The sequence below is a fragment of the Pseudophryne corroboree genome, chromosome 2, assembly GCF_028390025.1.
Source record: "Pseudophryne corroboree isolate aPseCor3 chromosome 2, aPseCor3.hap2, whole genome shotgun sequence".
Taxonomy (NCBI): domain Eukaryota; kingdom Metazoa; phylum Chordata; class Amphibia; order Anura; family Myobatrachidae; genus Pseudophryne; species Pseudophryne corroboree.
Window position 1 is genome coordinate 995,774,559 of NC_086445.1, and position 25,666 is coordinate 995,800,224.

Consider the following 25,666-nt stretch of genomic DNA (forward strand, 5'->3'; position numbering starts at 1 on the left):
ATATCCAGGACCCCAAAATAGTGGCAACTGAGATGACAGGACCATATAGAAGACCCTTATAAAGTGCTCTGGGAAAGGAATATGGTTGTAAAAATTTCATTTATATCACAAAAAAGTAACCTAATGTAGAAGCAGTTTTACTCAACGGTCATGTTATCACAGACTGGAGCTGTCATCGTGTTATATGTCTTCCCAATTCCCCCTCCAGTTGGCGGTATCTGAGTAACGAGGAAGGTACTGCTGCTACATTGTTAATGTTTTGTTATATAAATGAGTTATTTACAACAATATCCCTTTTCCAGAGCACTTTAGAAGTGCCTTCTATATGGTCCTGCTAATTCAATTGCCACTGTTTTGGGGTTCTGGATGGTTTGCCCACTCTTTCATGCATTTCTATCCGGTCGCATTTTGTAAAAAGAAAAAAGTTCTGCAACTATCGTAAAAAGGCGTTTGCAACTGAAACTTGCATTTTTGGGTGCATAATTTTGTACGATATATACGATGATGACCGTAAGGAAAGCGATGGAGGTTTTTTAAAGGTGTCAGATGGATGACTTTTGCACTTTTTATTAATGGTTGAAAAATGATATCAAGTGGTACAAGTTTGTGAAACTTGGAATGAAAACTTTCACCTCTCCTGCAAGTACAAAAACCCTTCTCCTATCAATAAGACACCTTCACGTACCTGTCCCACATCATTTAACACCTTAGGAGCTTTTTAGAGAAATTCACCTGAAAACTGAGATGTATTGTATGCTATTTACTCCCCTCCAAGTGCACGATTATTCGTTGGAATGGGTGCACCAAAGGTTCTTACTTTTAAAATAAAGATTTCTCATCTCAGTAGGCTGTGCATAAAAGCCCCCAAAGAAAATCAATGCAGTTTTGTTATTAAATTGCAAATGTAATTCTCTGTTAGTTCGACTTGAGAAGGTTTTGCAGGACCCAACTCGCACCTAATTGGATTGACCCCTAAAGTTACGCAGAAGGCAGACACCTACATTTGCAGTAGTCAGGTTAGGTGGTTGTGCCGCTTAGTGCATCATTTGGTTTGCACACTATTATATGTTCCTTTGTTAAATATATATATTTTTTTTTTTCAAAGCTCTATTTTATTTCAGGATTTTATTTTTTTCCTCCAATCAGGTCATAACTTCAGAGCTTGATTCCTTAGTGTAGTTTAGGCCGCGGTTGCTCTCAGAAGTTCTGACCAGATGTGATCCGTAGAAACAGAGGAATGGTGCTGATCCAATGCCGCTGTCACTCTGGGGCAGGAGGGGAACAAATAAAATCCTAAAATAAAGATAAGTAAGCGTTTTTATTTTACATATATATTTATATATATAGTTTACCTTCTCTGCATGTTTTATAATATGTTCTATTGCGTATTTAAGTATTTTTTGTCTTTGTTTGCTAGTAAAACAGTACGCTTATTGCTCACATGTATTTAGTCTACCCATGCAGCCTCTGGTTTTTAAATGGTTTTATTATCTTTTCTGTGCACTGACGCTATATAAGAATTCGGGTTTAATGTAACCACCAACACAGGGTAATGGGAAAACTAATTTTAAAAGGAAACTTCACACCTTTAAGACTACATATGTGTGTGTACATATGGAACATACTTACATGAAAGCACACGCGTTTTGCCGCAGTGGGCAGTTAAATGGCCAATCTCGCTTGGAGCATATAATGATTAATCTCCCATTTGCTGTATTTATTAATATTATAGTAGGTGCAAATGGAGAGCTAATGCCGATTTTCTCTGACGTTCTAGTGGATGCTGGGAACTCCGTAAGGACCATGGGGGGAATAGACGGGCTCCGCAGGAGACTGGGCACTCTAAAAGAAAGATTAGGTACTATCTGGTGTGCACTGGCTCCTCCCACCATGACCCTCCTCCAGACCTCAGTTAGATTTCTGTGCCCGGCCGAGCTGGATGCACACTAGGGGCTCTCCTGAGCTCCTAGAAAGAAAGTATATTTTAGGTTTTTTATTTTACAGTGAGACCTGCTGGCAACAGGCTCACTGCATCGACGGACTAAGGGGAGAAGAAGCGAACCTACCTGCTTGCAGCTAGCTTGGGCTTCTTTGGCTACTGGACACCATTAGCTCCAGAAGGATCGACCGCAGGACCCGTCCTTGGTGTTCGTTCCCGGAGCCGCGCCGCCGTCCCCCTTACAGAGCCAGAAGCAAGAAGATGGTCCGGAAAATCGGCGGCAGAAGACTTCAGTCTTCACCAAGGTAGCGCACAGCACTGCAGCTGTGCGCCATTGCTCCTCATGTACACCTCACACTCCGGTCACTGATGGGTGCAGGGCGCTGGGGGGGGAACGCCCTGAGGGCAATATAAACACCTTGGCTGGCAAATTAATCACAATATATAGCCCCAGAGGCTATATATGTGATAAATACCCCTGCCAGAATCCATAAAAAAGCGGGAGAAAAGTCTGCGAAAAAGGGGCGGAGCTATCTCCCTCAGCACACTGGCGACATTTTCTCTTCACAGTGCAGCTGGAAGACAGCTCCCCAGGCTCTCCCCTGTAGTTTTCAGGCTCAAAGGGTTAAAAAGAGAGGGGGGGCACTAAATTTAGGCGCAATATTGTATATACAAGCAGCTATTGGGGAAAATTCACTCAGTTATAGTGTTACTCCCCACATTATATAGCGCTTTGGTGTGTGCTGGCGTACTCTCTCTCTGTCTCCCCAAAGGGCTTTGTGGCGTCCTGTCCTCAGTCAGAGCATTCCCTGTGTGTGTGCGGTGTGTCGGTACGGCTGTGTCGACATGTTGATGAGGAGGCTTATGTGGTGACGGAGCAGATGCCGATAAATGTGATGTCGCCCCCTGTGGGGCCGACACCAGAGTGGATGGATAGGTGGAAGGTATTAACTGACAGTGTCAACTCCTTACATAAAAGGCTGGATGACGTAACAGCTATGGGACAGCCGGCTTTTCAGCCCGCGCTTGCCCAGACGTCTCAAAGGCCATCAGGGGCTCAAAAACGCCCGCTCCCTCAGATGGCAGACACAGATGTCGACACGGAGTCTGACTCCAGTGTCGACGAGGTTGAGACATATACACAATCCACTAGGAACATCCGTGACTTGATCCCGGCAATAAAAAATGTGTTACACATTTCTGACATTAACCCAAGTACCACTAAAAAAGGGTTTTATGTTTGGGGAGAAAAAGCAGGTAGTGTTTTGTTCCCCCATCAGATGAGTGAATGAAGTGTGTGAAAAAGCGTGGGTTCCCCCGATAAGAAACTGGTAATTTCTAAAAAGTTACTGATGGCGTACCCTTTCCCGCCAGAGGATAAGTTACGCTGGGAGATATCCCCTAGGGTGGATAAGGCGCTCACACGTTTGTCAAAAAAGGTGGAACTGCCGTCTTAGGATACGGCCACTTTGAAGGTACCTGTTGATAAAAAGCAGGAGGCTATCCTGAAGTCTGTATTTACACACTCAGGTACTAGACTGAGACCTGCAGATAGGGCTGCTGCAGCGTGTTCTGTGACCCTGTCAAACAGGGATACTAGTTTGCTAACATAAGAGCATATTAAAGACGTCGTCTTATATATGAGGGATGCACAGAGGGATATTTTGCCGGCTGGCATCCAGAATTAATGTAATGTCCATTCTGTCAGGAGGGTATTAGAGACCCGACACTGGACAGGTGATTCTGATTTTAAAAGGCGCATAGATATTCTGCCTTATAAGGGTGAGGAATTGTTTGGGGATGGTCTCTGGGACCTCGCATCCACAGCAACAGCTGGGAAGAAAATGTTTTACCTCAGGTTTCCTCACAGCCTAAGAAAGCACTGTATTATCAGGTACAGTCCTTTCGGCTTCAGAAAAGCAAGCGGGTCAAAGGCGCTTCCTTTCTGCACAGAGACAAGGGAAGAGGGAAAAAGCTGCACCAGTCAGCCAGTTCATAGAATCAAAATTCTTCCCCCGCTTCCTCTGAGTCCACCGCATGACGCGGGGGCTCCACAGGCGTAGCCAGGTACGGTGGGGGGCCGCCTCAAAAAAATTTCAGCGATCAGTGGGCTCGCTCACAGGTGGATCCCTGGATCCTTCAAGTAGTATCTCAGGGGTACAAGCTGGAATTCGAGGCGTCTCCCCCCCGCCGTTTCCTCAAATCTGCCTTGCCGACAACTCCCTCGGGCAGGGAGGCTGTGCTAGAGGCAATTCACAAGCTGTATTCCCAGCAGGTGATAGTCAAGGTGCCCCTACTTCAACAAGGAGGGGGTTACTATTCCACACTCTTTGTGGTACCGAAACCGGACGGTTCGGTGAGACCCATTTTAAGTTTGAAATCCATGAACACTTACATAAAAAATTCAAGTTCAAGATGGAATCGCTCAGGGCGGTTATTGCAAGCCTGGACGAGGGGGATTACATGGTATCCCTGGATATCAAGGATGCTTACCTGCATGTCCCCATTTACCATCCTCACCAGGAGTACCTCAGATTTGTGGTACAGGATTGCCATTACCAATTCCAGACACTGCCGTTTGGACTGTCCACGGCACCGAGGGTGTTTACCAAGGTAATGGCAGAAATGATGATACTCCTTCAAAAAAAGGGAGTTTTAATTATCCCGTACTTGGACGATCTCCTTATAAAGGTGAGGTCCAAGGAGCAGTTGTTGGTCGGAGTAGCACTATCTCGGGAAGTGCTACAACAGCACGGATGGATTCTAAACATTCCAAAGTCACAGCTGGTTCCTTCCACACGCTTACTGTTCCTGGGGATGGTACTGGACACAGAACAGAAAAAAGTGTTTCTCCCGCAGGAGAAAGCCAAGGAGCTGTCATCTCTAGTCAGAGACCTCCTGAAACCAAAACAGGTATCGGTGCATCACTGCACACGAGTCCTGGGAAAAATGGTAGCTTCATACGAAGCCATACCATTCGGCAGGTTCCATGCAAGAACCTTTCAGTGGGACCTCTTGGACAAGTGGTCGGGATCGCATCTTCAGATGCATCGGCTGATAACCCTGTCTCCAAGGACCAGGGTGTCTCTGCTGTGGTGGCTGCAGAGTGCTCATCTTCTAGAGGGCCGCAGATTCGGCATACAGGACTGGGTCCTGGTGACCACGGATGCCAGCCTTCGAGGCTGGGGGGCAGTCACACAGGGAAGAAATTTCCAAGGACTTTGGTCAAGTCAGAAGTCGTCCCTACACATAAATATTCTGGAACTGAGGGCCATTTACAATGCCCTAAGTCAGGCAAGGCCCCTGCTTCAAAACCAGCCGATACTGATCCAATCAGACAACATCACGGCAGTCTCCCATGTAAACCGACAGGGCGGCACAAGAAGCAGGATGGCGATGGCAGAAGCCACAAGGATTCTCCGATGGGCGGAAAATCACGTCTTAGCACTGTCAGCAGTGTTCATTCCGAGAGTGGACAACTGGGAAGCAGACTTCCTCAGCAGACACGACCTACACCCGGGATAGTGGGGCTTCATCCAGAAGTCTTCCAACTGTTGGTAAACCGTTGGGAAAGGCCACAGGTGGACATGATGGCGTCCCGCCTCAACAAAAAGCTACAGTGATATTGCGCCAGGTCAAGGGACCCTCAGGCAATAGCTGTGGACGCTCTAGTGACACCGTGGGTGTACCAGTCGGTTTATGTGTTCCCTCCTCTGCCTTTTCATACCAAAGGTACTGAGAATAATAAGAAGGCGAGGAGTAAGAACGATACTCGTGGTTCCGGATTGGCTAAGAAGAGCTTGGTACCCAGAACTTCAAGAAATTATATCAGAGGACCCATGGCCTCTACCGTTCAGACAGGATCTGCTACAGCAGGGGCCCTGTCTGTTACAAGACTTACCGCGGCTGCGTTTGACGGCATGGCGGTTGAATTCCGGATCCTAAAGGAAAAGGGCATTCCGGAAGAAGTCATTCCTACGCTGATAAAAGCCAGGAAAGATGTAACCGCAAACCATTATCACCGTATTTGGCGAAAATATGTTGCGTGGTGTGAGGCCAGGAAGGCCCCAACAGAGGAATTTCAGCTGGGTCGTTTTCTGCACTTCCTACAGTCGGGAGTGACTATGGGCCTAATATTGGGTTCCATTAAGGTCCAGATTTCGGCTCTGTCGATTTTCTTCCAGAAAGAACTGGCTTCACTGCCTGAAGTTCAGACATTTGTAAAGGGAGTGCTACATATTCAGCCCCCTTTTGTGCCTCCTGTGGCACCTTGGGATCTCAACGTGGTGTTGAGTTTCCTAAAATCACATTGGTTTGAGCCACTTAAGACTGTGGATCTGAAATATCTCACGTGGAAAGTGGTCATGTTATTGGCCTTGGCTTCGGCCAGGCGTGTCAGAATTGGCGGCTTTGTCATGTAAAAGCCCTTATCTGATTTTCCATATGGATAGGGCAGAATTGAGGACTCGTCCCCAGTTTCTCCCTAAGGTGGTATCAGCTTTTCACTTGAACCAACCTAATGTAGTGCCTGCGGCTACTAGGGACTTGGAGGATTCCAAGTTACTGGACGTAGTCAGGGCCTTGAAAATTTATGTTTCCAGGACGGCTGGAGTCGGGAAAACTGACTCGCTTTTTATCCTGTATGCACCCAACAAAATAGGTGCTCCTGCTTCTAAGCAGACTATTGCTCGCTGGATTTGTAGCACAATTCAGCTGGCGCATTCTGCGGCTGGATTGCCGCATCCTAAATCAGTGAAAGCCCATTCCACGAGCAAGGTGGGCTCATCTTGGGCGGCTGCCCGAGGGGTCTCGGCTTTACAACTTTGCCGAGCTGCAACTTGGTCAGGGGCAAACACGTTTGCTAAATTCTACAAATTTGATACCCTGGCTGAGGAGGACCTTGAGTTCTCTCATTCGGTGCTGCAGAGTCATCCGCACTCTCCCGCCTGTTTGGGAGCTTTGGTATAATCCCCATGGTCCTTACGGAGTTCCCAGCATCCACTAGGACGTCAGAAAATAATTTTTTACTCACCGGTAAATCTATTTCTCGTAGTCCGTAGTGGATGCTGGGCGGCCATCCCAAGTGCGGATTGTCTGCAATACTTGTATATAGTTATTACCTAACTAAAGCGTTATTGTTGAGCCATCTGTTGAGAGGCTCAGTTATATTTCATACTGTTAACTGGGTATAGTATCACGAGTTATACGGTGTGATTGGTGTGGCTGGTATGAGTCTTACCCGGGATTCAAAATCCTTCCTTATTGTGTCAGCTCTTCCGGGCACAGTATCCTAACTGAGGTCTGGAGGAGGGTCATGGTGGGAGGAGCCAGTGCACACCAGATAGTACCTAATCTTTCTTTTAGAGTGCCCAGTCTCCTGCGGAGCCAGTCTATTCCCCCCATGGTCCTTACGGAGTTCCCAGCATCCACTACGGACTACGAGAAATAGATTTACCGGTGAGTAAAATCTTATTTTTATTATTACATTTTTTTTTTATCTTAAATTTGAGGCATGTTAAAACATTTGTAATGATTCAGTGATGGGTTACACTATTATTAACAAATTGTACAGTATGAAAAGTGCTTTAGTTCAGATAAGGGACCAATTTATCGGTGTCCACAGGTGAGGTCTCACATGGGGGTAATAGAATTGTATGCAGGCTTGGCGCTGCTCTTTTTGTAGGCTTGGCGCTGCTCTATGCATTGAGATAGAATATACCTTATATTGGTTAATGACCATTAATTTTGCACAACACTGGCCTGTACTTAACCCAAACTTTTTCTGTGGTGCGCCAAGGGCCAGCTATATCTGTATATTCAGCCCTGTTTGCAGGTAGTTACTGGATTGTGATGGTTTGGTTAAAATTGCATTCTCCCATCTCTCTGCATCACTTAAATCTTGAATCCAGAGAACCAGAATACAGCTTGACAACTTGCTTGACCAGTGACTATAAGATGTCACTTTATATGTAATTTATAACAATTAAAGGCCTGCTGCTGGAATGGGCAAACGAGTGCTATAGCTAATGATCATAACTAGCTTATACTGCATGTCTGCTAGTGTAGCTTGTGCAAATGTGTTTTTCATTAGTGTGCAACACCGTGATATGAGTTCTAGACTGGAGGATTCTGATCAGACTGTTTATCTCTAGCCCTGTTCGTATCGGGAGTGAGGGGAAGCAGGGAAGGGGAGAAACTAATGCTGCTCATAACAAGATATTGGACTTTATGTGCAAAAGGTAAGCAAGGGACTCATTGCCGCACTAATCTGGGGGACCAGCGTACCTCTGCATAAATCTAAAATGCACTAAAATACAGTTCATTCTATGTCCTTGTTGTGGTAAACTAATTACATTCTGATATTAAAATAGTCAGAACATTTAAAATCTACAAATAATGGATCACATACATTTGGTAGGATGTATTGCTCCAATTCCCCATTCTGCTGGGGTCAGAGAAACCGAGTAGTAGAACATGTTGAAAATCCCTGATTCACCAATTCTAACCAAAAAAATGATTGGGATCGGTGAGTCTGGGATTTAACATGCGGATTTTCCAGTTTCCCTGATGGATCGTTGATTATCAATGGATTGGGTCAGCATTGGGTAATTGTGCCGCTGATGTATGGCCCTCATACAGTATATCCATTGCAACTTTTACAGAGATGGAGCAAAGTAAGTTTTTAGCCTTAGTTTGACCCTTACAGCAGTCATTTTTTTCATTCCATCTAAATAAAAACAAAACATTTCTGGAGTCAAACAACAAAGATGAATGAGTTATGGTAATTTTTTTTTTTACATTTATTTTTTTAATACCCCAATGGGGCAATTCAGTTAGTGACAATGGTCTCAAAGTGCTGGAGAAAATTCATATAGTGGAGGATAGAATACAAGGTCTTTCACAGAACAAAAGAGAATATTGTGGAAACAGGTATATTATATATATTTATATATAAATAAAATAAATAAATAAATTGCAAAATGCATGTTTGTTCATTAGGCACATGTTGAACCAATTTTAGAAGGTTTGTCAAAGAAATACAAAGATTCAGCATTACTGCACCAAATCTAATCCTGGCCACACAACCGAGGATATCGCACTGCAATGTCAGATAATAATCTGATCGGTATACATACGTATTCCCGGCTGTCAACATCCAAACAGTGGCATCCCACCCGCAAGAATGCAGACAGCGGGGCAAGTGCAAAGAGTCCCCTTGCGGGCTCACTACACTCGCCACGCTGCGGGCTCAGTGGCTTGCTGTGCTCACCACGGGTTCTATTCCCACTATGGGTGTTGTGGACACCCACGGATGGGAATAGCCCCTGTGCGCCGGTATTTTGGCTGGTGGCATTGTTGGGTGTTGGGATTCCGGCGTCTGCATCTTGACCACCAGATCCTGACAGCCGGCAAATTAACCGCGTCCCATCTGATCAATCTCTACTGCATTATATTAGGTGAATGTGGTCAACAGTTAATCACTTAACTTGTATCACTTCAACTAGTCTGTAGTCTGTGCTGTTGTCTTGTGGATGGCACGAACAGCCTCATTGATCCAGCTGGATCTTGGTCAGTTTGAACAAATTGGGCACTGATCCAGTTTCTCTTTCCATGTGAGTTGAGCCATAGGGCAATAGTCATAAGTCTTGCCTGCTTGTAATTCAATCCATTGCAATGGCTTTAGCAACACTTAAATATCACTTTACAATAACATCACATTCTCAGATAAATAAAGCAAAAAAATACCAGCGCTATGAGTTGTTTTGACCAAAGTATTGATAGGAAACAGTTGGATCAGTTAATCAGTATCTTTATTTTACTTACTGAATATAAAAGAATAATAATAAAACATTAACGTCACTTCTGAGGAAGCTGGACGACCTAGTCCAGGGAAACGCGTTAAGGCCTATGCTGAGGAACTTTTGCACTTTATACCATCTAATATCGATCTGGATAAGGACTTTTCCCCTCTCATTGGAATACAACAAGAACCGCAGATACCTCCTGTGTTGAGCACCTCCAGCAATCTATGGAAACCCCTTCAATCACCTACACAGACGAATATTGAGAGTCATCTTTTTCGTGGAACTGTGGATGAGGTATATCTAGGGTATTACCAGCTGACTGTGCTTTTTACTGCTATCTGAGGAGGAGCGGATTTCCATTTAAGTCCGGGATCTTTTAAATTGATGGTACTGTTCCTATCAGCAAAACCTAATATTTTGATTATTTTAGAGCCATACAGGATTAATTAATGTTTTTCTCATTTTTTATTTATATGCTGTATTGACTATTTAGTCTCTATTACGGTTTTTAGTAATGTTTTAATATTATTCTTTTCTATTCAGTAAGTAAAATAAAGATACTGATTAACTGATCCAACTGTTTCCTATCAATACTTTGGTCAAAACAACTCATAGCGCTGGTATTTTTTTGCTTTATTTATTTACCTCTGGAGGTCTGACAAACCCCTTCCAGCAGCTGTGAGCTTTCAGTGGGTTTATATATATTCTACATAAGACTGAAAGAAAATAGACTGCTTTGCTTTTAGAAAGTCCATACCCTTTCAGAATAGAATTTTAGTTTTTTCATTTTCTGCATAAATATCATCTTCAATTATTATGTCCTATTCAGAAGAATAGATAATCTTTCAATAAATATACACAGGTTATTATTAAGTTTAACCAGTTAGCATTAAATAAAGACACCAGGCAGTTATTGTTCAGCTGGGGAATCCATTTTAATGAAACAAGAAAAACACGAACAATCATATAAATGTAAATACATAGCATGTTTGTCGCCACTGAAGAAGAGCTTAGAAAAGTGGAAGTCCACAAAAAGCCCAAAAAATGAATCTGCCTTGATGAGATGATATCTTATCATGGGGTTTGTAACCCTTTGGCATGGCATGGGTGGATATCCCAGAGCACACCATCCCAGGTTCCTAATACTCTGGTAACAGAACGGAGTTATGAGGCTGTTTGGACAATGAATATGGAGGTGTCCAAAAATTCTCCAGCAAAACTCAATTTCTACAAGGAGGCCTGAAGATGACATTTGAGCACGACAGTGACCTATTACCTAGTTGATGCATTACTGATGGATGGGCCATGACTGGGTGGCCAGGGGCAACCTGCATCTTATGTTTGGATTTCAGCATTGCCATCCATCAAACAATTCAAGAAATCGCCAAAATAACTTTCCCATTTTAAAGACTGTGCTTCCATCAAGTATTATTTTGATGAAATTGTATCATTTAGCGTTGTCGGAATTGTAAATGGTGTATAAACATGTTGACGCATGAATAAAATATTTTCTCTTATGTGTTTTATTGTATGGATGCTATGAAAGGTTGACAATTGTATGCATTACAAGTGCTGTTAGGCTGTGCTTGGTACTGTAGATAATGCAATTATGAATGGGTGATTTTACATAGAGAATTAAGAGCCTTCTTGACTGCAGAAATGCTAACGCTCAAATGTCTTCTGACCTGTATGGAGGAATCTCCTTCTCAATTCCTTAGATGACACTTCAGTGTTAATTCTGTTCCGCCTCCGTCCCGTACAGCTGAGGGAATCACACATATATTCCGAGATTCATCAGCTCTGCTTATATTATCAGCTCTTTGAAGCAAGGTGACTGGGAAGTAGAGGATTAATCCCATTTTTCTGTGCGATGTTGCGCCACTACATACGCTTGTTGAAAGAACAGTGTAGGCGAAACGGACATTGTTAATACTAGTGTCCACATATCCCAGTGGTTCTCAAACTCGGTCCTCAGGACCCCACACAGTGCATGTTTTGCAGGTAACCCAGCAGGTGCACAGGTGTATTAATTACTCACTGACACATTTTAAAAGGTCCACAGGTGGAGTTAATTATGTCACTTGTGATTCTGTGAGGAGACCTGCAAAACATGCACCGTGTGGGTTCCTGAGGACCGAGTTTGAGAACCTGTGACATATCCTAAGGGGGGAGATTTACATAAGTGGAACTGTTGCCCAAATTAACCAGTCAGGTACTAGCTGTCATTTTATAAAATAGACCAGACACAGATGTGTCCTTCATGCACAGAGAATCACTATGCCATATGGCCCAAGGTTCCCAGCGTGACTAAGCAGCTCCTAGAGGTATAGGCTATCTTTTTCTCTAATTTTTGCATCATATTCACATTGCAGATGCAGCAGAACGCCACTCAAAGTGTTATACTGACGCTGAGCTGCATCTTTAACTGCACAGAAATTGGTTTTAAACACAAAGTCGCAGATGAAGCACGACGCAACTTGGTGTTGCAAAAGCTGTGGCCGTTGCGTCATAGCACTTCGTATACAAATTCAGGCTCATATACACAAAGATCTACAAGTATTGTACATCAAATTGATCAGTGTAATCTAGCAAAGTAGATTTGTCACTTCAAGTCATTTTGATTTTGCGAATAAGACACACATTGAGCGAGAGTCTAGTTTCCCGACCGATTGGCCCGGAAACTGGGGATCTAAGTGGCCTTGGGACCTGGCACACAGAGTGGCTGTTTGGTGTGACTGAAACCACAGTGTACAAGGACAAGTGTAAATGATAGCCAGAAACTGATTAGTTGCTCTTTGAAACCTCCACTTTTGTTAACCCAAACTGTAGTCATTTATCCCCAAGTGTAGTGAAACGTGCTTATTTTTACTTTTCAACTTCCTTTAGCACCGTTTAAATGACTTGACCTCCAATGAAACTGTGCGTTAAATATTTGACCTAAAACAATATGGAAAATGTAAAAGTGTGGCTCTGGTATTCTGTACTTTATTTTTTTTCTGCTGTTATGTAAGCTTGGTTTCTATATATTATTGTGCGTGTGTGTTTATCAGACATCATATAAGGCGAAGATCTGGTGTATGAATCACCCACTGTTGGAAGCTTGGTGGGGAGGGGGGGGGGGGCTTTGTGAAATTGCATATTTCTCTAAATAATCTGTCTTTAAATAATTTGTTGTCGACACAAATTTGCACTTATTTGGGCTGATGCTGAGTTGGATGCAGTTGTGCCCCACAAGAGTTAAGGTGTTTCATAACAAATAGCTGTTATGTATAAGTGCCGGTTGTGTATGTGCCATGTTTGCGGTGTGGTGCATTCACATCTAGCCAATCAGAAGCAGGTAGCTAGTGCAGGAGTCAGTGCTCCGGCACCTGTATGTGATACAGCTTGGAAAGGTGTATATGCGTCTGGTCGCAGGTCTGCAATTGCTGTAACCTGCCTACGCTTTTCTGCCCCTTTACCTCTCCATGCCGCCTCTCCAGTCGTGGCCGAATCTCGTATGTCTGCAGCTGGCATTATAACACGCGCAGAGATAATCTAGGTAATTTCTGCTTCGTATATAGTTTCACTCAGCAGCAACTCCATTTTTGTGTGCTCCTTTTCCTGTACATTGCCCTGTAGCGTACATGTGCAGGGAGATGGCACATCACATACATCACTCCTCTGTTCTCTAGTAATTGTGGGGACATGTTACTGCACAGCACTGTATTACTGTTACACTGCATGTAAAGCTGCTTTCTGCCTTTTAAATTGCTGTTTTGTTTTGTCTGTTTTTTATTGTAGTCGGTGGACATCACTTCTGCGATGAATGAACGCGCCGTGGCCCAGACCAGGCTAACAGGGAATCCGTTTGACCTTCAAGCGTTGTCTCTGCTAAACCGTGCACAGGAGCAGGTCAGTCACGCTGCATGTCTGGTCTCCTATGTGGCCAAACTGTATTTCTGGGAGTAGTCAGACATGGTGTATTACTAGCAGACAATATGCTATAAAGGTTATCTCATGATCAGCTGATCGCTCGGTCACACTGTATAACGGCTGTATGTGGACGCAGTATGGCAGCTCACGGTCATCATTTAATATGAGCTCATCCAAAACGTCCCTTGTTTTGGGTGGTGGTTTCTATGTTGAGATAAAATCTGGTGTATTTCTTGATACATAGAAACAGAATTTGACAGCCGATTAAAACCACTTGGCCCATCTGCTCTGCCCCTTCTTTAACCTTATAATAACCTGAACCTATTTGATCCTTAGTTCTTAGTCAGGCTATCCTTATGTCTATCCCAAGCATGTTTAAATTTCTCTACTGTATTGGCCTCTACCACCTCTGACGGGAGGCTATTCCACTCATCCACTACCCTTTTGTGGTCATTCTTCCTCAAATTTCCCATGAACCTACATACCCCCCAGCGTCTGTGCGTGTCCTCGTGTTCTAATAGTTCTCTCCCTTTGAATAATGTTTCTTTTCTGTACCTCGGCAAAACCTTTGGTATATTTTGAAAGTTTTATATTCCCCCCCCCCCTTTCCCTTCTCTTCTCCAAACGATACATGTTAAGATCTTTTATCTGACCATGGTAGTCTCTGTAGCTTCCGGTAGTCCTGCCACCGAAACAGAATCAGTTCCATCAGTACCCCTTCACTTTAACCAGTACCGCTGCCTGCTTATTATAGGACACAGTGATGCAGGCACGAGTGGCTCAGCTGAACATGTTGTATAAGTACATTTTATATTTATTGTATGACAGCTATTGCTAAAGTCTACTTTTTGGGTGGAGTTCTTTAAGAGAGTTTACCAACAGGAATAGATTTACTAAAACTTCTAACAAAGGAAATCAGATTTTAGCTATCCTAGTATGTGTTACAAAATATGAGATTGGTTGCTGTCGGCAACACCTCCACTTTCTCTTTTAGAGGCTTTAGTAAATCCACCCATCCAGGGGTTCTCCCTGTTTCCTGTATATGTACGAGCGTATCTGCCTTATTCCATTTACTAACACAAGTTCTCATAGAAGGTGTTGTGTATCACAGAAGCATTGATCTGGTTATTAGCTATTGTTCCTCTGATCCCCCTGGTCTCTTAGCATTCTTGTGCTTTTAGCGCATTGGAGTCGATTCAATTCACTGACAGTTGAATAGCACTCCCGGCGCTATTCAATACAGCGACGAGTGACCCTCAATTGTCGGGAATAATTCTCTCATCTCCAGGGGATGAGAGAAGAAACCTGACAATAGTGCTGCCGCGGTGGCTGATTCTGTCGGGAATCAGCCTCGCGCCGGGGAGTTAAGTCGGAGAATGACCGTTCTCCCGACAATTCAACCTGTTTAGTCGGCGAGAACGGGCCATCACCAACTTAACTGGAGCTGTATTGAATAGCGTCGGGAGCTAATTCCCGGCGCTATTCAACTGTCGCTGAATAGAATTGACCACATTGTGTCGCCGGTTGTATCTTTTTATAAAATTAAATAAAAAAAAATTAGGGATATGTAAAAACCTAATAGTCTGGTGAGAATGGAGCCGTGTGAGCATTTCTCGGCTTCCTTTAGGTCTGTTTTAGATAAATACGCTGTAAAATGTTTCCTTATAATGGGCCTGATTCATGTTTGTAAGTAAAACAAAAAAGAAAGCAACTGGGCAAAACCATGTTGCACAGCAGGTGGGATAGAGATTTAGATTTGGGTCAGTGGTGCACACAGGGGGGTATTCTGAGTACCCAAGCCCCCGCACCCTAACTCTTACGTCCCCCGAGGGTTGACTAAACCTAAACCGCCCATCCCCGGTGTAATACTTACCCACCGCACTGTCTTGACGGTCTGAAATCCGGCATTGTATTCTGGCCCCTTTTGGGATTCCGGTACGGCATTCTGTTGTGTGTTGGGATTCTGGCGCATCCCACATTTTTTATATATATATATGTGTGTATATATATATATATATATATATATATATATAGGATATCGCATACTGTATCTGAAAATCCCCCCTTTAGCAAACCTGTGTATTTCCCATGTAGGTGGGTCCACCCCTCTCCCCCCCCCATTGTGCAGGGTAAATACTTGCTGCTTTTGCATGTAGCCCACAAATGTTACAGCTTTATTTTTTACACTGTAATTTAGATTTCAGTTTGAACACACCCCATCCAAATCTGACTCTCTCTGCACATGTTACATCTGTTTTGCCCATTTGCGTTCTTTTGCTTTTGATTACAAACATGAATCAGGCCCATGTCCTCTTACATTGAATCTCTAGCCTGCAGCAGCACATCATGAAGCCAGTCCTACTCAAAAAACATAAGTATCTTAATTACAGTTCATCATGTAACATTTTAGCATCTAAGTCACATTCATAATTAAAGCAATTTATATTGTTACCACAAATAAGAAACCAGTAGTCCTACTAGATACACGCGTTGGGTATACATTGCCGGCAGCCAGGATCCCAGCGGTCCGTATACCGTGGCCGGAATCCCTGTGGGATCATTCTGGGCTCACTGCGCTTGCCACAGGTTCTGTTCCCGCTCCATGGGAGTTGTGGACACCCATGAGTGGGAATGGCCCCTGTCAGCAGGGATTCCAGCTCGCGGCATTGTAAGTGTTTGGGACCCCGGCGTCTGTATGCTGACCGCTGGGATCCTGGGCGCGCTGACAACATAACTGCATCCCAGATATACATGTCAGAATGAATGCTAACAAGTAGTTCAGTAAATCAGCCTATAACCCAGAGATTACTTAAACATGGGCTAATAATACAAATAGAGAGAGACGGTTGATAATTGCATTTTCTAGAGAAAATTAGATACTAAAGGATTACAGAATCCGTCTGTGAGCAGAACGTATACTCAGCCAGCTAAGTATCTTGTTACCAGAAATCTGCATAGATCTTACCATGAGCAGTGTAGTAACTGAGAAGCTCATCCTCCTGCAGGTGTAATGTGGCTGTGATATGGAATATTAGAATTGATCAGTAATCTGCCAACAAAGCATTATTCTATATCCTCGCTTTGTTCTCTTTTTGTTCTCCTAGTTCTACAATAAATAGCATAGATGTCCAGAGAAACGTGCGTTGTACATACACATTGAGGGGGAAGGGTGTTCAGTTAGCCACAGGGTTTACCCCACAACTAATTGCTGGCAAAAATGACCGCAGTACGTGGAAAGTCTATTCAATTAAATAGCCTTTTTCCTGCGCTGAAAAATCGAGATTCAGGTGCAGATACCCACTGATTCCACGTAAATGTTGGAATCCATGTTTTTTTTCCCCGTGTATGACCCGATTTTGTGATTTTTTTTTTGTTGTTGTTGTAGATTTTGAGGTTCAGTCAAACATTAGGGACTAGCTTGTGGGGGGGGGGGGGGGGTATACGGTCATTAGGTCGACAGTCATTATGTCGGCCACTATTGGTCGACATGCATTGGGTCGACATGGCCCCTAGGTCGACATGACAAAAGGTCGACATGAGTTTCTCACTCTTTTTTTTTTTTTTTTTTTTTTGTGTTAATTTTTTTAACTTTGTCATACTTTTTACGATCCACGTGGACTACAATTGGGAACGGTAACCTGTGCCGAGCGCAGCCAGGCACCTTGCCCGAAGCGCAACACCATTTAAAAAAAAATAAAAATCTCATGTCGACCTAATGGTTGTGTCGACCTATTTTGGGTGTCGACTTGGTCACTGTCGACCCCGACAGACACTGTCGACCTAAGTGTTGTCGACCCTTTGACCCATACCCCTTGTGGGGTATTCCCGCTAATTGACTACCCCCGGCGTGGCTAATTACCCCAATTGTATGTTTTCTGTATATGTGATGGAATTTCATCCTTTTACCCTGTAATAGCCTCTTAAGCTAAGTACATACTACACAATTTGTCATGCATCAGATATGGCGATGCTGTTTGGCTATGTACCGATATATCATGGCATCGTACAGCAGATTGTGCAGTGTGCACTAGGATGTGCTATAGCGATATATCAGTGTTGTGCCGCTGGGTAATCATGTCGCTGACTTCAGATTCAGGCTACACTTGTGACATGCTGGGGTTGGGTCCCATGGGATCGCACACTAGTAGTGCGTGTGTTGGGGCTAGTGAGAAGCCGGTTAACCTGCTGGTCTATCTTTAAACTGGGCAGATATGCTGCACCAGGAGTAAAGACAATTGACGTTTGGGAAGATTGTCAACATTGAACAAGACATCCACTCCTGGTTTTAGAGTTGAGGGTCTTTTATGTCAACCTCCCGTCTATGTTGATATACGGGTTGTCAACTTTTAGACCACATCGAATCTTTCTACCACACCCATACAAACGCACAATTTAATTTAACTTACTGTTTTAATGCAAGATAGTTGTGATACCAATCGTATTTTCCGTATTATTTCAAGGATTTTCCCTGTTAGCTGTTAGATTTAGTGACGCCATGGTTGGTAATCGCTGCTGTTGGTAGACTTTGAGCCATTGATAAAGCAGAACTGACATGGCTTGCTTTCACATTTGTTTTTTGGCCTGTATCAACAACCCATTGATCATTGTACTTATTGTTGTGTTTGAGGTTGCAGTACATTTTGTACCACGTTAGATACAAAACTGCAATGTAGGGTCATGGCGAGGCGTAGTCTTGTGCGTTACACTATAGTTTCCGCGGCTATTTGCCTTTTAACTGGTTGAGCATTGCACATATGTTGATAAGAACACTGCTGTCAGTCAATCTATTTGGGCATTCTAAGCGCCATGTACTGTACGCAGAGGAACCTGACTGGGGGGAAGCTACACGTGAGCCCCGCTGTACCTCTGCCACCATGTAGAATGTGCATCACGGAGTGAATGAGAGTCTGTTGCATCATTGTCTGTAGTATGGAACTATTTCTGCAGCGGGGTACACTGTGTTCCCCAGGGAATACATCAGGGTGTAGAGTTGGATCTTGATCCAGAGGCACCAACAGGCTAAAGCTTTGACTGTTCCCAGGATGCATTGTGGGGCCTCCTCTATAACCCCGCCTCCAGGCACTGGAGCTCAGTTTGTAAGTTGGTGCCTGCAGAGCAGGTCACTTAACAGGGGGAGCTGTTCTACGCAGCCCTGAAAAGAGCTTTTAGAATACTTCAAGGGCTGCAGCACTTTATATGTCATTGTGACATACTCTGCTGCGTCTCCATCTCCTCCCCAGCAGCGCCGCATACTCCCGCTGGCCGAGTTCCCGGGTACTTATGGCGGAGGCGCTCCGGTTCCTAGGCACACCACCGCTGACGCTCTCCAGGATCGCGTGGCTGCTTCTTAGGGAGGAGGTAAGAGGGTCCCCCAACGGGACACGCCGCTAAATCGCGTGCCGGTCGCGGTCCCAGGAGATGGACTGCGTGACGCTGGCGTAGACACTGTGTCAGTACAGGGACTCCACTATATCCACCAGGGCAGTGAGCACAGGTCGGATTGTGTAAAATCTGTTTTAATAAGGCTCCACAGTACACGGAGATAAGGACCTGCATAGGGGATAATGCACAGACCTGTAGCCCCTTCCCCAGCTCCAGGCACCATCTACTGCTGGTGTTCCCGCCCTGGAGCTGCTTCTCACTCTCCCTCACTCCCTGTCTGAGATTTGGGAGCCATCTTCTCAAGTAGCTGCGGCTGATCTCTGGGACTGCAGGGCAAAGTCTCCTCTGTAAATCCGCTGGCTTCATCAGCGCTGTGCATTTACAGTCACTTAAGAATTCCACATGTCATTTTAAGACCGTGTTAGTTAAGAACAAGTGTACCTCTAACAGAATATATTGTGTGAGTATTCTGATATATACATCCGGTCTCAGACAGTGCATTGTTTTATATATATATATATATATATATATATATATATATATATATATATATATATATATAAAAACAAATCTAGAAAACCACAGCACTCGCCACCCCAGAAGCGGGGTGCAATATCTGCACTCACCACTCATAGGGTGGGGTGCATGCAGCCCATGGCCACCAACCCAAATATATACAAATAGAAAGTTCAGCACTCACCATAGCAAGCTCACTTATCCTCACAACATCAATAAATAAATGATGGGGGTTTAGTTAGTGAATTGGCCAATGCACGGAAGCCTGCATACCGCTCGCCAAGGTACCCCACCTTCATGCAGGTCCTACACTATCACAAAGTCTCAAAAATTAAAACCTGGCAACTGTATCACACATAATATACTGCACACATGCCCACTAGGTTTAATGTGTATCTGCCATGCATCTTAAGCCATAAGATGCATGGCAGATGCACATTAAACCTAGTGGGCATGTGTGCAGTATATTATGTGTGATACAGTTGCCAGGTTTTAATTTTTGAGACTTTGTGATAGTGTAGGATCTGCATGAAGGTGGGGTACCTTGGCAAGCGGTATGCAGGTTTCCGTGCATTGGCCAATTCACTAACTAAACCCTCATCATTTATTTATTGATGTTGTGAGGATAAGTGAGCTTGCTATGGTGAGTGCTGAACTTTCTGTTTGTGTGTGTGTGTGTGTGTATATATATATATATATATATATATATATATATATATATTATCCAGTGCAGTTTTATTGCCTGTCTATAAAGTAATTATCTGCATTGTGACTGTGTGTGAATTTCAATTTCAGTGTATCACAAGCTATAGCTATCACTGTATTCTGTACCCTAGGGCACTAGGTGTGTCAGGGTCTATTATATAGTGCTGCGCAGTATCTACAGTTAAGTGTATTTTACTGTGTATTTCAGTCACCTCATACCGCACTTATTCTCTGCTTGTGTTTTGCATTTTCTGCCACATAAATTGGGGATTTATTTGCAGGTATTATATTTGGCTGGCTATATCGTACTGTTACGCTCTAAGGTTACATTCACTTTAATATCTACCACAAAGGGCGGGAAATCCGCGGACACTCTTGCATCATGCGGCGCATGCACCAAGGATTTGCCTGAGGAGGACGTTTTGAAGGATGGTCTGTGTAATGTGTGCCATACATCTCCCAGTCAGCCCGCTGCTCCTGTAGCCAATCGGGAGCCACCTTGGGCGTCGTTCTCAAATATGCTTAATACGCTTGTGACACGCCTTCCGTCCCCTATGGGACCTCCTGTGCCATTGCAGCCACATATTGTCCCTGTGGTAAATCCGCCCTGGGCGGATACTCTGTCTAGCCAGATACAACAATTAAATCAATCTTTGGTTAGACAAAAACCTACCCCACATCCCTCTGCGGTCAAGGGGTCATGTAAGCGGGCCTCCTCCTCCTCACATTCCACTAATATCTCAGATGATACTTCTGATGAGGATGGGGAGTATACTGATCCGTCAGACACTGATACGGTCGCTTCTGACGAGGAAACTACAACGCAAGTTGATGTCCCTGACCTAGTGGAGGCTATTAAGCTGATTCTACAAATCGATGATGATGTAGATCCCACTACTGCTTCTAAGAAACCTGATGAATTCAAACGTCAGAAGGTAACTAAACTAGTCTTACCACATTCTGACCATTTGGTAGACATACGTCAGGAACCCTGTCTAAAAAGATGCTAGCTCGTTATCCTCTCTCTGCTGACTTGTGTAACAAGTGGGAAAATCTGCCACCGGTGGATTCCCATGTCACCCGTCTTGTGGTGTCATCTACTCTGCCTGTCACCACTGTCGTCTCACTGAAGGAACCGACAGATAAGCGTGTCGAAGGATGCCTGAAGTCTATTTACTCCCTTACAGGTGCTGTACATAGACCCACTATAGCAGCCTCCTGGGCTGCAAAAGGAATCGAAGCATGGGTTCAGGCAATAGAGGAAGAGCGCCTCAGGATATATCTAACACTGCCAGTCAAGATCTGTATCATATTACCACCGCCTCCCATTATATTCAGGAGGCGTCCTCTGAGGCAGGTGTAATGGCGGCCCTAGGCGTCGACTACGTCCATCCTGGCTCGCCAAATTCTGTGGTTGAGGTCATGGAAGGTGGACCTGGACTCCAAAAAGACCTTGGAAGTACTCCCTTTTAAGGGAGACATCCTATTTGGGGAGGATCTGAATAATATTGTAACTGACTTAGCAGCTGCTAAGACTGCCTTTCTCCCAAATACTAACCCTTCTGCACAGAAGGCAAAGAGTACCACTTTTCGTTCCTTTCGACGTCAAGGGAAAGCAAAAGGTCAGGCATACCCGAGACAATCTTGTGGTCCCAAAACCACTAAGTCCAAAGCAAAACAATCCTGGGCTGCCCATCAGTCTGCTTCCAAACAAGACAAGCCTGCTGCATGACGGGACGGGCCTCCCCCTGGGGGATCCCAGGATGGGAGGCCGACTTCTGAAATACACCAAGGTCTGGTTAAAGACAACTTCAGACGCATGGGTGCGGGAAGTCGTCTCTCACGGGTACGCAGTCTCTTTCAAGAGACGTCCCCCTCGCCAGTTCCGAACGACGGTAATCCTTTTGGACCCATTGAAGGCGCAAGCTCTACACCTGGTTGTGGGTTCCCTCCTGGATACAGGAGTGGTAGTGCCGGTACCCCTGTCCCAGAGAGGCAGAGGATACTACTCGACCCTGTTTCTAGTCCCGAAACCCAATGGGTCTTTGCGGCCTATACTCAACCTCAAATCACTGAACAAATTTGTGAGAGTGTGAAGTTCCGTATGGAAACGCTGCGCTCAATTATACTGTCCATGGAACCTGGAGATTATATGGTATCCCTGGATACACAAGATGCTTATCTGCATATACCTATTGCCATATTGCATCCAGTGTCACTCCTGCCCAGGGTGCTACGGAAGTTCAAGGAAGAAGGAGGAATACTACTTTCTCTAACGTCCTAAGTGGATGCTGGGGACTCCGTAAGGACCATGGGGAATAGCGGCTCCGCAGGAGACTGGGCACAAAGTAAAAGCTTTAGGACTAGCTGGTGTGCACTGGCTCCTCCCCCTATGACCCTCCTCCAAGCCTCAGTTAAGATTTTGTGCCCGAACGAGAAGGGTGCAATCTAGGTGGCTCTCCTGAGCTGCTTAGAGTAAAAGTTTAAATAGGTTTTTTTTATTTTCAGTGAGACCTGCTGGCAACAGGCTCACTGCATCGAGGGACTAAGGGGAGAAGAAGCGAACTCACCTGCGTGCAGAGTGGATTGGGCTTCTTAGGCTACTGGACATTAGCTCCAGAGGGACGATCACAGGCCCAGCCATGGATGGGTCCCGGAGCCGCGCCGCCGGCCCCCTTACAGAGCCAGAAGAGTGAAGAGGTCCGGAAAATCGGCGGCAGAAGACGTCCTGTCTTCAATAAGGTAGTGCACAGCACCGCAGCTGTGCGCCATTGCTCTCAGCACACTTCACACTCCGGTCACTGAGGGTGCAGGGCGCTGGGGGGGGGCGCCCTGGGACGCAATGAAAATACCTTAAATGGCTAAAAATACATCACATATAGCTCCTGGGCTATATGGATGTATTTAACCCCTGCCAGTTTTCCACAAAAAAGCGGGAGAAAGGCCGCCGAAAAAGGGGCGGAGCTAATCTCCTCAGCACACAAGCGCCATTTTTTCCTCACAGCTCCGTTGGAGGAAGGCTCCCTGACTCTCCCCTGCAGTCCTGCACTACAGAAACAGGGTAAAACAAGAGAGGGGGGGCACTAAATTGGCATATTAATATATACAGCAGCTATATTAGGGAAAAACACTTATATAAGGTTATCCCTATATATATATATATAGCGCTCTGGTGTGTGCTGGCAAACTCTCCCTCTGTCTCCCCAAAGGGCTAGTGGGGTCCTGTCCTCTGTCAGAGCATTCCCTGTGTGTGTGCTGTGTGTCGGTACGCTGTGTCGACGTGTATGAGGAGGAAAATGGTGTGGAGGCGGAGCAATTGCCTGTGTTAGTGATGTCACCCCCTAGGGAGTCGACACCTGACTGGATGGTCTTATGGAAAGAATTACGTGATAGTGTCGGCACTTTACAAAAGACTGTTGACGACATGAGACAGCCGGCAAATCAGTTAATACCTGTACAGGCGTCTCAAACACCGTCAGGGGCTATAAAACGCCCGTTACCTCAGGTCGATACGGACACTGACTCCAGTGTCGACGGTGAGGAAACAAACGTATTTTCCAGTAGGGCCACACGTTACATGATCACGGCAATGAAGGAGGTTTTGAACATTTCTGATACTACAAGTACCACAAAAAAGGGTATTATGTGGGGTGTGAAAAAACTACCCGTAGTTTTTCCTGAATCAGATGAATTAAATGAGGTGTGTGATGAAGCGTGGGTTTCCCCCGATAAAAAACTGCTAATTTCTAAAAAATTATTGGCATTATACCCTTTCCCGCCAGAGGTTAGGGCGCGTTGGGAAACACCCCCTAGCGTAGATAAGGCGCTCACACGCTTATCAAAACAAGTGGCGTTACCGTCTCCTGATACGGCCGCCCTCAAGGAACCAGCTGATAGGAAGCTGGAAAATGTCCTAAAAAGTATATACACACATACTGGTATTATACTGCGACCAGCAATCGCCTCAGCCTGGATGTGCAGTGCTGGGGTGGCTTGGTCGGATTCCCTGACTGAAAATATTGATACCCTGGACAGGGACAATATATTATTGACTATAGAGCGTTTAAAAGATGCGTTTCTATATATGCGAGATGCACAGAGGGATATTTGCACTCTGGCATCAAGAGTAAGTGCGATGTCCATTTCTGCCAGAAGAGGATTATGGACGCGACAGTGGTCAGGGGATGCGGATTCCAAACGGCATATGGAAGTATTGCCGTATAAAGGGGAGGAGTTATTTGGGGTCGGTCTATCGGACTTGGTGACCACGGCAACGGCCGGGAAATCCACCTTTCTACCCCAAGTCACCTCGCAGCAGAAAAAGATACCGTCTTTTCAGGCTCAGTCCTTTCGTCCCCATAAGGGCAAGCGGGCAAAAGGCCACTCATATCTGCCCCGGGGCAGAGGAAGGGGAAAAAGACTGCAGCAGACAGCCTCTTCCCACGAACAGAAGCCCTCTCCCGCTTCTGCCAAGTCCTCAGCATGACGCTGGGGCCTTACAAGCGGACTCAGGCACGGTGGGGGCCCGTCTCAAGATTTTCAGCGCGCAGTGGGCTCACTCGCAAGTAGACCCCTGGATCCTGCAGGTAGTATCTCAGGGGTACAAATTGGAATTCGAGACGTCTCCCCCTCGCCGGTTCCTGAAGTCTGCTTTACCAACGTCTCCCCCCGACAGGGAGGCGATATTGGAAGCCATTCACAAGCTGTATTCCCAGCAGGTGATAAGCAAGGTACCCCTCCTACAACAGGGAAAGGGGTATTATTCCACGCTGTTTGTGGTACCGAAGCCGGACGGCTCGGTGAGACCCATTTTAAATCTGAAATCCTTGAACACTTACATAAGAAGGTTCAAGTTCAAGATGGAGTCACTCAGAGCAGTGATAGCGAACCTGGAAGAAGGGGACTATATGGTGTCTCTGGACATCAAGGATGCTTACCTCCATGTCCCAATTTGCCCTTCTCACCAAGGGTACCTCAGGTTTGTGGTACAGAACTATCACTATCAGTTTCAGACGCTGCCGTTTGGATTGTCCACGGCACCCCGGGTCTTTACCAAGGTAATGGCCGAAATGATGATTCTTCTTCGAAGAAAAGGCGTCTTAATTATCCCTTACTTGGACGATCTCCTGATAAGGGCAAGGTCCAGAGAACAGTTAGAGGTCGGAGTAGCACTATCTCAGGTAGTACTATGACAGCACGGATGGATTCTAAATATTCCAAAATCGCAGCTGATTCCGATGACACGTCTGCTGTTCCTAGGGATGATTCTGGACACAGTACAGAAAAAGGTGTTTCTCCCGGAGGAGAAAGCCAAGGAGTTATCCGACCTAGTCAGGAACCTCCTAAGACCAGGCCAAGTGTCAGTACATCAATGCACAAGGGTCCTGGGAAAGATGGTGGCTTCTTA

At 45.1% G+C, this 25,666-nt stretch overlaps 1 protein-coding gene across 8 annotated transcripts in view; it reads left to right on the forward strand.

The window, feature by feature from the left end:
* Positions 1-25,666, forward strand: part of SON (SON DNA and RNA binding protein) — a 331,417-nt gene that overhangs the window by 209,356 nt on the left and 96,395 nt on the right. For all 8 annotated transcript variants that reach the window (XR_010241576.1, XR_010241575.1, XR_010241577.1 and 5 more), the window contains exon 7: positions 13,525-13,635. Coding sequence is in view for 3 of the 8 variants with exons in the window: in XM_063956485.1 (XP_063812555.1) it covers positions 13,525-13,635 (111 nt within the window). In the remaining 5 variants the exon portion in view is untranslated. The remainder of the gene's footprint in view (positions 1-13,524; positions 13,636-25,666) is intronic.